At 51.1% G+C, this 13,710-nt stretch overlaps 1 protein-coding gene across 1 annotated transcript in view; it reads left to right on the forward strand.

Annotated features, from left to right (window-relative positions):
* The window catches only part of LOC147724906 (uncharacterized), a 1,184,129-nt gene that overhangs the window by 413,148 nt on the left and 757,271 nt on the right, over positions 1-13,710 (forward strand). Inside the window, exon 10 of the mRNA XM_086918126.1 lies at positions 9,322-9,345. Within this exon, the coding sequence (XP_086774252.1) occupies positions 9,322-9,345 (24 nt within the window). The remainder of the gene's footprint in view (positions 1-9,321; positions 9,346-13,710) is intronic.

Raw genomic sequence — 13,710 nt, forward strand, 5'->3', positions numbered from 1 at the left:
GGTTCTTTGAACGACAGGGCGGACTAATTCAGCCGCAGGTGCATGATTGATCACGACTGGCGTCTTCACTCAGGAGTGGGCCAAGGTCTCTTTCAATAGTGGGGAGAGCCTTGGTTAGATCTATTCGCCACCGAATAGAATGAGCATTGTCATCAGTTCTGCCTTTTGGAATTTCCAAGGAGGCGCTCGCCCCGGCTACCCTTTTCCTTATGAGTGGAGTTGCAGTCTATCGTACACCTTTCCGCCTATACCACTTCTACCCAGAGTGCTGAAGAAGCTCAAGCGCGACCGGGCTCAAGTCATTCTTGTGGCTCTGGACTGGGCTACTCAGTATGAGCGTGGATCCCCCGATCCGACTGCCTTTTCGTGCTGATTTTCTGTTGCAACAGCAGGGGACGGTCCTCCACCTGAACCTGTCCAGCCTCCTCCTCCTTGCGTGGAGATTGAGCGGCAACAGTTGATTCTATTTGACTTGCCTTCTGAAGTCTGTGATGTCATTCTGGCAGCCAGGCGTCCATCCACTAAACGGTATATGCTTGCAGGTGGAACAAATTTGTGGCATTGTGCAGCAAGGGCTGTGAATCCCTTTTCTGCCCCTCTTTCAGAAGTCCTATTGATCCTTCTTTCTTTAGCCTGGCAGGGCTCTGCACTGGGCACTATTAAGGGCTACCTTTCTGCAATTTCAGCCTTTCTCAGGCTCCCTGATCACCCCTCTCTTTTCAAGTCCCCATTTGTAAATAGATTTCTCAAAGGCATTACTCACCTTTTCTGTCCTATTCCGTTTTTAATGCCGCAGTGGGACTTAAATCTGGTTCTTACTTATTTGATGTGCTCGCCATTTGAGCTGCTTCACAACTGTTCTCTTTGTTTACTAACGTTGAAGACTGCTTTCCTGGTTGCCATCACATCCAATAGACGCGTGAGTGAGCTCCAGGCTCTTTCCTGTAAACCTCCTTTTCTGTCTGTTCATCCATGCAAGGTTGTGATCCGCACTCGTCCTTCCTTCTTTCCAAAAGGTTGTCACTGCCTTCCACATTGGGCAAACTATCACCCTGCCCACTATCTTTCTACCTCCGCACCCTTCCAGAGAGGAAGAAAGGCTTCATCATCTTGATCCAAAACGTGCGCTCACATTTTACCTGAATCGCACACAGCAGTTCCGGGTGTATGACCAGTTCTTTGTCGGCTATGTATGCACTAAGAAAGGACGGGCTGTACGCAAGAGGACTATCTCCCGCTGTGTCTTCTTGTGTATCAAAGCCTGTAATTCTCTGGCTAAAAATTAACCTCCGATGGGGCTGCGCGCCCATTCTACCATTCTGTCATTCTACCAGAAGACAGCAGCTACTACTGCATTGGAACATGGTGTCCCCCTGCAAGACATCTGTCAAGCAGCCATGTGGGCCTCGCTGCAAACTTTTATTAAGCATAATTGCCTTGACCGCCAAGTCCGGAGAGACAACTTCTTTGGCAGATCTGTTCTCCGTGACTTTCTGGTGTGATCTTGGGTCGCAGACCCACCACCGGGGTTGGTATTGCTGGGGTATCTATTCTAAGGTAAGGAATCTAGCTCTTATATGTATCTTTCAGATGCACAAGTTACTTACCTTCGGTAAAGATATATCTGTAAGAGACATTAGTTAGTGATAGATTCCTTACCGCCCCACCCATCCTCACCTTTCTGAGAACTGATTTCTAGGGTTAAGGTCATCCCTTTCAGGGCCCTAGTTTCAATACACCAGTGGTCAGTATCTTGCATGGCTCTGCGTTCCTGGCATGGAAAGTCATGTACAGAACTGATGTAAGCGCAAGGGCGGCGTCTAAGTAGCTGCCGCAACATCATTCCAGTGATCACGACGCCTACAACGGATGCAGAGCTGCACAACGCCACCTTCTAACGTGCAGGAGTACTGCTGATGAAAACTTTCTGGATCCAGTCTGATGCCTGGGGGTAAATCTAAGGTAAGGAATCTATCACTAACTAATGTCTCTTCCTGCTGTGCAGACCAGGCGACACTGTGTAAGACCTGGAGCCATTCACGAGCTGTCCCACGTTGGATGCCAAGAACCAGTGGGTCAGTGTCTGGCAAACAACGCAGTTGATGAAAAAGGTGCATTGTCGGGACCAACAAGGTCCAGGTGTCTCACCACAAGCAGGTGTATCAGAGCAGGCCCGAGCATGCCGGAGAGCCCATGGGAACCAAAGAAGACCCTCCAGAGTACCCACGGACCGGAGGTACAGGAGTCGCAAGAGGACCTGGAGCAGCTCAACAAAAGATGAAGGCCCGGGGTGCAGAGAATGTGATGCAGGTGAAGATCTTGCTGCAAGAGATGCTTGAGGTAGGAGCTTCTTGGAGCCCGAAAATCTCTGGAGGAGAGAGTCAACAAGCCTTGGCAACGGTAAGTTGACACAGTGCACAGGGGTTCGGTTTCAGCAGTTCCGACGTGGCATACTGGCCTCAAACTTGGTGAGAAGACAGTGAGGCCTCGAGGAAGTTGCATAGCCACACCTGTGTTGCTGAGCCTTTCGGAGTCCATGGAAGCCTAGGATCAGTGCCTGCAGATGCAGGGGGGTGACTCTTCACTCCAAGGGAGATCCCTTTGGGAGTCTTGGGTGCCCACAGGCCTAGTGAAGGTATGGAGCACAGGCGCAGATGCTGCAGCAGAATTGAAGGATGAGATTTTCCTCTCCCAACACCCTACCCCTGAGAACTTGGTTGTCCAAGCCTCTGCATCTCCGAGGGGCTTCCCTTCCGCACCTCTTGGGAATCCAAGAAATTGGAGCAGTTTGGGAAGACAATTTTCTCTTCCACCAGTTCAGGGTTGCATTCTGTGAACACCACATGCCTCTTAGGACATTATTCCCACTCTCTGTGGGATACGGTGGCGCAGATGCTGCCTCAGTGTCTGGAGGAGGCCCTGACTGTGCTCTCCCAAGCTATTGCTGAGGGGAGAGATGCAGCCAAGTTCATGATTCGTTGTGGCCTTGACACCGCTGACTCGTTGGGCAGAGCGATTTTCACGACAGTGGCGCTACGCCGTCACGCCTGGAGAGGACGACTGACTTATCAAGGGATGTCCAGAACACTCTGATAGACTCACGAGCTATGGCCAAGTCCTTGGGCCTTTCGGCCACACACACTCCATTGGCTTCTACTTTTCGCTCCTTTCGTGGCCATGGGCCTGCGCAGCCACAGTCTCAGGGCAGCCGCAGATGTGGGACCCGCCAAGGTGGGTCATTGGGCCAGCGGGCGGGTCAGTCCACCCCCTTCCCTGCCACCACTGCCTCCAAACCTTCCTAGTCCGGTGTTTCAGGCCCATCACACGCCAGTGGGCAGCAGGATTCGCCATCACCTCCCCCACTGGTGCACCATCACCTCGGACAGGTGGGTTTTACAAGGCGCTACTCCCTCCCCTTCAAGACTACCCGTCCAGCCATGCCACCTCAGTTCCACTGCAAGTCGGTGTATCACTTGGCACTTCTCCAGCAGGAAGTTGAGGCCCTCTTGGCCAAGTGGGCCATCGAGCACGTTCCGACACCAGAAGTAGGTCGTGGTTGTTACTCCCACTACTTCCTGGTTCCAAAGAAGGACAAGGGCCTGCATCCTATCCTAGACCTTCAGGACGTCAATCGCTTCCTCCGGATTGGAGAGTTCAAGATGCTGACACTTGCTCAGGTCTTGTCTGCTCTAGACCCACAAGACTGGATGGTAGCGTTAGACTTGCAGGACGCTTACTTTCATATCCCTGACCTGCTGGCCCACCGCCGTTACTTGTGGTTCCGGTAGGCCACGAGCACTTTAAGTTCACCTCGTTCCCTTTTGGCCTTACCAGCACTCGTCGGGTGTTCATGAAAATGATGGCAGTGGTTGCAGCTCACCAGGGGTTTCGGTCTTCCCCTATCTCGACGACTGGTTGTTGAAGGCAGGCTCACCCTAGGCAGTCGTCTCACCACCTCCACACTACTGCCAACCTTCTCCATCAACGTGGCGAAGTCACAGAGTGGTTCTGGACATGGCGCAATTTCAGGTTTATCCTCCTGAGGAGCGAGTCCAGGACATTCGGGCTAAGATTCTGATCTTTCAGCCCTTGTCCTGGGTTTCGTTCAGGATGACCTTGAGGCTGCTGGGCCTCATGGCCTCCTTCATCCTGCTGATCAATCATGCCAGATGGCATGTGTGGGTTCTGCAGTGGGAATTGAAGTTCCCGTGGGCGCAGCATCAGGGGAACCTGTCAGACTACATCCAGATCTCGGAGGGCACTGCTCGACAATGGCAGTGGTGGCTTACGAACCAGAATTGGGTCAGCGGCAGATCCATCTCCCTTCCCCAAATGGAGCACACAAGGTGACGGATGCGTCCCTTCTGGGATGGGGCGGCCACATGGGAGAGGCGAACATCAGAGGCCTCTGGTCTCTGGTGGAGTCCAGGCTACATATCTACCTTCTGGAGCTCCAGGCAATCTTGCTTGCACTGAAGGCATTCCTTTCCTGTGTCAAGAGGAGAGTAATGCAGGTGTTCACAGACCACCGCCATGTGGTATTTTTACAAGCAAGGCGGGGAGGGGTCATGGATCCTTTGTCAGGAGGCTCTGCGCCTCTGGACGTGGCTGGAACACCAGGGCATTTTCCTGGTGGTTCAATACTTGGCGGGTTCTTTGAACGACAGGGCGGACTAATTCAGCCGCAGGTGCATGATGGATCACGAATGGCGTCTTCACTCAGGAGTGGGCCAAGGTCTCTTTCAATAGTGGGGAGAGCCTTGGTTAGATCTATTCGCCACCGAATAGAATGCGCATTGTCAGCAGTTCTGCCTTTTGGAATTTCCAAGGAGGCGCTCGCCCCGGCTACCCTTTTCATTGTGAGTGGAGTTGCAGTCTATTGTACACCTTTCCGCCTATACCACTTCTACCCAGAGTGCTGAAGAAGCTCAAGCGCGACCGGGCTCAAGTCATTCTTGTGGCTCTGGACTGGGCTACTCAGTATGAGCGTGGATCCCCCGATCCGACTGCCTCTTCGTGCTGATTTTCTGTTGCAACGGCAGGGGACGGTCCTCCACCTGAACCTGTCCAGCCTCCTCCTCCTTGCGTTGAGATTGAGCGGCAACAGTTGATTCCATTTGACTTGCCTCCTGAAGTCTGTGATGTCATTCTGGCAGCCAGGCGTCCATCCACTAAACGGTATATGCTTGCAGGTGGAACAAATTTGTGGCATTGTGCACAGCAAGGGCTGTGAATCCCTTTTCTGCCCCTCTTTCAGAAGTCCTATTGATCCTTCTTTCTTTAGCCTGGCAGGGCTCTGCACTGGGCACTATTAAGGGCTACCTTCCTGCAATTTCAGCCTTTCTCAGGCTCCCTGATCACCCCTCTCTTTTCAAGTCCCCAGTTGTAAATAGATTTCTCAAAGGCATTACTCACCTTTTCTGTCCTATTCCGTTTGTAATGCCGCAGTGGGACTTAAATCTGGTTCTTACTTATTTGATGTGCGCGCCATTTGAGCTGCTTCACAACTGTTCTCTTTGTTTACTAACGTTAAAGACTGCTTTCCTGGTTGCCATCACATCCGCTAGACGCGTGAGTGAGCTCCAGGCTCTTTCCTGTAAACCTCCTTTTCTGTCTGTTCATCCATGCAAGGTTGTGCTCCGCACTCGTCCTTCCTTCTTTCTAAAAGGTTGTCACTGCCTTCCACATTGGGCAAACTATCACCCTGCCCACTATCTTTCTACCTCCGCACCCTTCCAGAGAGGAAGAAAGGCTCCATCATCTTGATCCAAAACGTGCGCTCTCATTTTACCTGAATCGCACACAGCAGTTCTGGGTGGATGACCAGTTCTTTGTCGGCTATGTATGCACCAAGAAAGGACGGGCTGTACACAAGAGGACTATCTCCCGCTGTGTCTTCTTGTGTATCAAAGCCTGTAATTCTCTGGCTAAAAATTAACCTCCGATGGGGCTGCGCGCCCATTCTATCAGAAGACAGCAGCTACTGCTGCATTGGAACATGGTGTCCCCCTGCAAGACATCTGTCAAGCAGCCATGTGGGCCTCGCTGCAAACTTTTATTAAGCATAATTGACTTGACCGCCAAGTCCGGAGAGACAACTTCTTTGGCAGATCTGTTCTCCGTGACTTTCTGGTGTGATCTTGGGTCGCAGACCCACCACCGGGGTTGGTATCGCTGGGGTATCTATTCTAAGGTAGGGAATCTAGCTCTTATATGTATCTTTCAGATGCACAAGTTAATTACCTTCGGTAAAGATATATCTGTAAGAGACATTAGTTAGTGATAGATTCCATACCGCCCCACCCATCCTCACCTTTCTGAGAACTGATTTCTAGGGTTAAGGTCATCCCTTTCAGGGCCCTAGTTTCAATACACCAGTGGTCAGTATCTTGCATGGCTCTGCGTTCCTGGCATGGAAAGTCATGTACAGAACTGATGTAAGCGCAAGGGTGGCGTCTAAGTAGCTGCCACAACATCATTCCAGTGATCACGACGCCTACAACGGATGCAGAGCTGCACAACGCCACCTTCCAACGCGCAGGAGTACTGCTGATGAAAACTATCTGGATCCAGTCTGATGCCTGGGGGTAAATCTAAGGTAAGGAATCTATCACTAACTAATGTCTCTTCCTGCTGTGCAGACCAGGCGACACTGTGTAAGACCTGGAGCCATTCACGAGCTGTCCCACGTTGGATGCCAAGAACCAGTGGGTCAGTGTCTGGCAAACAACGCAGTTGATGAAAAAGGTGCATTGTCGGGACCAACAAGGTCCAGGTGACTCACCACAAGCAGGTGTATCAGAGCAGGCCCGAGCATGCCGGGGAGCCCATGGGAACCAAAGAAGACCCTCGAGAGTACCCACGGACCGGAGGTACAGGAGTCGCAAGAGGACCTGGAGCAGCTCAACAAAAGATGAAGGCCCGGGGTGCAGAGGAAGTGATGCAGGGGAAGATCTTGCTGCAAGAGATGCTTGAGGTAGGAGCTTCTTGGAGCCCGAAAATCTCTGGAGGAGAGAGTCAACAAGCCTTGGCAACGGTAAGTTGACACAGTGCACAGGGGTTCGGTTTCAGCAGTTCCGACGTGGCATACTGGCCTCAAACTTGGTGAGAAGACAGTGAGGCCTCGAGGAAGTTGCATAGCCACACCTGTGTTGGTGAGCCTTTCGGAGTCCATGGGAGCCTAGGATCAGTGCCTGCAGATGCAGGGGGGTGACTCTTCACTCCAAGGGAGATCCCTTTGGGAGTCTTGGGTGCCCACAGACCTAGTGAAGGTATGGAGCACAGGCACAGATGCTGCAGCAGACTTGAAGGATGAGAAGACCCGAAACTGCAGGAGTCTTCCCAGTTGCAGTCTCTTTTCCCAGATCGTTGTGACTCGGAGGTGAATGTTTGCTTTGTTCAACATTCTGTCCATCAATTGTTTCTTTTGCATTTGTCTCCCAAAAGGAGCAGGGAAAAGACTGATTTGCATATGGCTGGGTCCAAATTGGAGTGGCGTGGTGAGCAAAAGAATAATGGATTTAACCCAAATCCTTGTGACTGAGGGTGAAAGTTTGCATTGTTTAGCATTCCGTACCTCTATTGTTTCTTTTGCATTTGTCGCCCTAAGTGGGAAGGGTATGCTCAGATGTGGGTCCCGTGCCCCCTGCGGCACTGAATTCAAGCTAGCCTGGCTGATGAGGGGTGATGCTCTGAAACCTGTCTCAAGACACTTGTTTCTAGTCCAGGAAGGACCTGGCTTGGCAGTTAGGACTGGACTGTTCCCATAAGTAACAGGGTCAAGACTGTTTTGCATATGGCTGGGTCCAAACTGGCGTGGCGTGGTGAGCAAAAGAATGATGGATCAAACCCAGATCCTTGTGTCTGGAGGTGAATGTTTGCATTGTTCAACATTCCGTCCATCAATTATTTATTTTGTTGCCCCAAAGTGAAGTCCAGCGAGGTTCAGAGTGCCCAGAGAGTTGAAGTTGAAGTGGTAAGTGATCTGAATCTTGTCCCATGACTAATCTAAGGATCTGCCCACAGGTAAGCCCTTAAGTCCCTTAAGGAAAGGGTTTGGATGATTCAGGGGTCCCTCCCAGAGAAGGGGCTTGACAGTGGGGAGGATACTCCCATGTCCTTTGTCCAGTTTCGCACCAAAGCGGGAGCCAACACCTCCTTGAACTAGTTTGTAATGGACTATGCATGGAGGGCACTGCAATCAGTCTTAGTAGTGCTGGCAAGTGCCTTCTCCCATTGCCCAATACACTAAATCTGTCTTGTAGGTGGTCACACCTCTCAGTAACAAGATATCTTTTGTTCTGCCTTCCCCTGCTCAAAAATGGCTCAGCAACAGGAGGGCAGAAACATAAGTCCGGGCGGCAGCAGGCCTAACTTGCTCTCAAGTTCTGGAAGACTGGTACCAGGAGCACTTCGGGCCTTCCGGAGAAGATTTACAGTTAAGTTTGATACCAAACATGACAGGGGTAGTTACAGCCAGTTTAGTGATGGTCAATGCATAATGACGAATGGCCCCTCTACATGTTCTAATGTCTGTTGCACCTACAACCCGGGAGAATGCACTCAGAAGGTTGTAGGGGTGCCCTGCTCATGCAGGGGCACCCTCACACTTAGGACCCAGCACCCTGCCTTCAAGACAGAAAGGCCTGTCTTAGGTGTGACTTATAAGTTATAAGTGCAGTGACCTCAGATATAGGGAAAAATATCTGGTATGAGTGGTGCTGGCACCCGCTTAAACAGGCTGCAATAGTAGTTCTGTAGTCACAATTTGAGTTGTCTCTCATGGGTGGCATAATACATACTTCATCCCATGAGAGACCCCTGGTGTACCTATGCTCTGGGTACCTTAGTACCATATACTAGGGACTTACAAGGGTACACCAGTAGCCAATCTAGAGTACACCTAAATATTCACCATGTCCAGTTTACAGAATAATCACAGAGACTGGGGTCCTGATTAGCAGGATCCCAGTCAGACTAATCAGAAAAAATAATGACACCAGCAAAAAGTGTGGCGATCATGAAAGCAGATCCTACTTTCCAACACACACCTTCTGTATATGCCTAACTGTTCGCCCACACTTCCCCGAAGAGAGTTGTTAGTATTTACCTAATTTAGCCTCTGCTATACCTCTTCATACTCCTGGATTCGGCACACTATACCTTACTTGGTATAGTATATACAGAGCCAACGTCCTACACCACCCATCTTGTAAAGTCTTGTAAAGTCTAGTATATAGTTGTTATGGAAATGTGTGTACTTCTGTAAATCAGCTGGGATATTCAGATATAACTGTTTACCTTTTTGTTTTCTCTCTCTAGAGCCGCACCCCCTCTCCAAATCAAGTAAGTACTCTGCTCTTTTCAATATTGATTTAAGCCCATCACTGCACAGCATGTAGCATCTCGTTATATTCTCCTTGGAACGTGAATTCACCTCAGATGTACACTGAAGAATGGGACTTGTGAACACTTCTGTCTATGGGTACACATATTAGGGTGGGCTTGCTTCAGAAAAAATAACCTGATTAAGGCTGATCTTTAGAAGATGTTATGAACCCTTATACTCATTGATTGGATAGAAACATAGTGCCCCTACTATGTAGACAAAAGTTTAACAAAGAGGTTGGATCACCTTAAACATCCATGCTGACTACTGCCTTGACATGCATTGCAGGGGACATCCTTGGCCTGCTTGATGAGCAGAGTGGCATTGAGGCGCATGCTGTGTCAATCCACCTTTCCTCACTAGCCTCTGGCAGGCTTTTCAGATTACTAGCACTAATGCAGCGTATCAATGGCCTTTTAGTGATTGTGAACAAAGTGCAGCAAGCTTAGTTCTCATTAGCTAGATGGATTGCAGGGCCAAGATTCAAGGCTCTCGTTTGCTGAAAACATTTTTGAACCATTGTTAATCGTTTGGCTTAGCCTATTACTTTTAACTTCAGTGACAACATGATAATTGTTGACTAAAGGTTTTGTTAAGCGCTCCAAGCTCAATTTGCCATTCCAGATTCTGTTCTAGTAATCTTTACTACTCGATTTTTTCTTCCTCATGCCTTTCCTTACTTAAATGAGATTTAGACTATCTCTTCCACTGATCTCACATCCTTTGCCAATCTATATTCTATATCTATGCATCCAGGCTATTCCCCTTCTATAAACTCTACGTCTCCCTCTTCCTCTTCCTGGATTTTATATCAGAATTCAGATAAAGTTCTACAGGCATGGATGGAGGGAAGTAAGAACTGGGACGAAGAAAGAGGAACCAGAGCACTGGTCCTTACCACCTAATCCCCCCAGTCAATTGATGTTGAAACTTAGACCTTAAGAGGCAGTTACTGGGCCTTGCCCCGTCTGATACAAGCTGCAGCTGTGTCTGATTGAGACCTCTAGCCACAGATCCTTTACCTTAGAATATCCTCTGGGCGCCAGTCTGGATCCAGAGATTTTTCAGCAGCCTCTACACCCCGGGCGATGGCGTTGCCCCCCTCATATCTATTACCGCCTGGTGTGGCTTAAGTGACTGTGGGGATGGGGTACAACACCTTACACCTGTGCCCTGCTGGGTGAGATTGGGCTGCACTGCGGGGGTACTCCTAGTGCTGATGCCCCCCCCAGAAACCGAGTTGACCCATCGTGTGAGACAGCTGGGAACCCTAACACACATCAGCGCACTCCTGTACATGTGAAGGTGCTGGCCCCATCCATGACTCAGTGCTCTACAGCTAGTATGGCTCTGCTCAATACCTACATTCTGCATCTAAGCTGAATCACTGCCATTGCATCGCTCATTACTAGAAACCTGGATCCACAGCACCCTGAGGCCGATGTAGGTTTGAGGCCAGTCCCATTCACTCGTGCATTTATGTGGTTTGACCTTATAATACAGCATGGGACACACTGACCCTCGTCAGCGTCCACTCTCTTTTGAGGAGCCCAAGACCCCTCTACATGTCGAGGAGGATGAGTCCCGGGTGGCAGCCTTGAGCACTGGAGGACTCGGCCCTAATGCATCTGAGGGGATGGCAACAATCCTTGCTGAACTGTGAGCTGGTTTTAAAACTGTGGATACACGATTAGACTCACTAGCCACGCAGTTAGAAAATATGCATGACCAAGTCGAGTGCCATGCGGCGCACCATACCTCAGCTTAGCATCGCATATCAGACCTCAAAGATACTAATGCTGCTGATTCGAAGTGTATAGACAAGCTGGACAACATGCTGAAACTTAATACTGCAAAGGTGAAACATTTGGAAGCAAGGTCCCACAGGAACAACATCCGCATCGCTGGAGTGGCCGAGTCTATCAACACGGGGCATATGTGCTCATACCTGGAATCACTACTCATAAATATATTTGGCAGGGAAGTGTTCTCTCCCATGTTCTCAAATGAGAGGGCACACAGGACCCTCGACCCGTGCCCTGCACCAGGCGCACCGGCCAGATTGATCATCGCTGGGCTCCTCAACTGCCAAGACCAGGACACGGTCTTCCACCTTGCTAAGGAGAGATCGACATTGCAGCATCAAGGCATGACCCTATCCTTTTTACCAGACTTCACGCCGATTGTACAGGAAGCATGCCGAAAATCGGTTGATTTGACACTGTCTGGCAAAAGCCAACGTGAAGTCTCCATGCTATACCCAGCCCGACTGCCCGTTAAGTACAATGGTAAAACACACATTTTTGATACCCGCTCTGAGGCAATTACTTTCTTCAAGCAAAACCGCCTGGGCCCATTCTGGTCTACTGATATTAGAGCTTCTGGTCCTCGGTCATCCCCCCACTGTATGCTGCCATAGACGTGTTCTATGAATGGACGGGTACCGCCTACAACATGCTTTGCTGTGATGGGAGAACAGACGGCAAAGCGCACTTGCCCATTATCGAGATCTTGCGCTACTGTGAGTGATGATTGACACTGAGACACGCATTGGCCTATCTTTATTTGCCATATCTGAAAGAAATATTTAGTTATAGATTCCTTACCTTAGAATTACCCCCAGGCATCAGACTGTATCCGGAAAGTTTTTTCGGCAGCAGTACCTCTGCGTGTCGGAAGGTGGCGCCGGTTCGCTCTGTGTCTGTCTTTGGCATCATGACCGCCGGGATGATGTTGCGGTAGCTACTTAGACGCTGCCCTTGCATGCTGACGTCAGTTCTGTCTCTTTCCGTGCCAGCCAGAGCAGATCCGGAGAGAGCGGTACCTCCAGTCACTTTTTGACAGAATGTTTTGCAACTTTGGTCAATGTCTTTTGAGTCCGTATGACTCATGGTGCACGTAGGGATGCCCAGCTTCAAGACTTGCAGTTCCTGTACCCGACTGAAGTCGGTGATGGGTCCGCCCCGGGTTACCTCCCTTTCCGGGACACTGAGATACCCCTTCCCAGCTTTTACGAAGCCATGCATGCCATTTTTGGACAGCCCAACACCATTGGTGCGCCTTCAGCCCCACGGGCTCGGTTGGGGGCCCTAGGCCTTCCCTGCCGGCGCCCCCCCTTGGATCCAGGCCAGTATCTGGACCGGTGCAGGTCGACCTTGTGACACCTCTGCCGGTGTCGAATCCACCAGCACTGAGTCTGCTACCGAAGCCGCCTGGACCTCCAGCTGGCATCAACCCCAGCTTGCAGCCTGATGTGGACACGGAGCCGGACTTGCGTCGGCCGATGCCAGATCCGGCCCGTCAGGTACTTTTGCCCCTGTGTTCCATCCTGGCCATTTTCAGCCAACCTGGCAGCCACAGGAGGGTGAGGAAGACTGGGAGGGGTCTGGAGACCAGTTAGAGTATGAATAGGACTGGAAAGGTGACCTGGGGGATGCCAGTGGTCTGGATACTTCCCAAGACCTTCAATCAATCAATCAATCATAGACATTTATAGAGCGCTCTACTTACCCAGAGGGTCTCAAGGCGCTAGGAGGGTGGGGTGCTGCTACTGCTCGAACAGCCAGGTCTTGAGCTTCTTCCTGAAGGCGAGGTGGTCTTGGGTCAGTCGCAGGTCGTTCGGGAGGGAGTTCCAGGTCTTGGCGGCGAGGTGGGAGAAGGACCTTCCTCCTGCCGTCGCTCTTCGGATGCGGGGGACGGTGGCGAGGGCGTGGCTGGCTGATCGGAGGTGTCATTTGGGAGCGTAGAAGTTGATGCGGTTGTTGAGGTAGCTCGGGCCTTGATCGTGAAGGGCTTTGTGTGCGTGGGTGAGGAGACGGAAGGTGATTCTCTTGTTGACCGGGAGCCAGTGCAGGTCTCTCAGGTGTCCGGAAATGTGGCTGTGGCGTGGGACGTCGAGGATGAGTCTAGCTGAGGCGTTCTGGATTCGTTGGAGTCTCTTCTGGAGCTTGGCGGTGGTACCGGCGTAGAGGGTGTTGCCGTAGTCCAGTCAGCTGGTGACGAGGGCCTGGGTGACCGACTTCTGGTCTCGGTGGGGATCCACCGGAAGATCTTCCGTAGCATGCGTAGGATGTTGAAGCACGACGAGGAGACGGCGTTGACTTGCCTGGTCATGGAGAGGGAGGAGTCCAGGATGAAGCCCAGGTTGCGTGCGCGGTCTGTCGGTTTGGGTGCGGTGCCCAGGGTGGGGGGCCACCAGGAGTCGTCCCAGGCGGAGGGCGAGGATCCCAGGATGAGGACTTCCGTCTTGTCCGAGTTCAGCTTCAGGCGGCTGGTCGACATCCACTCGGCTACCTCTTTCATCCCTTCGTGAAGGTTGGTTC

This window comes from Lissotriton vulgaris, chromosome 4_1, assembly GCF_964263255.1.
Source record: "Lissotriton vulgaris chromosome 4_1, aLisVul1.2, whole genome shotgun sequence".
NCBI classification, from domain to species: Eukaryota; Metazoa; Chordata; class Amphibia; order Caudata; family Salamandridae; genus Lissotriton; species Lissotriton vulgaris.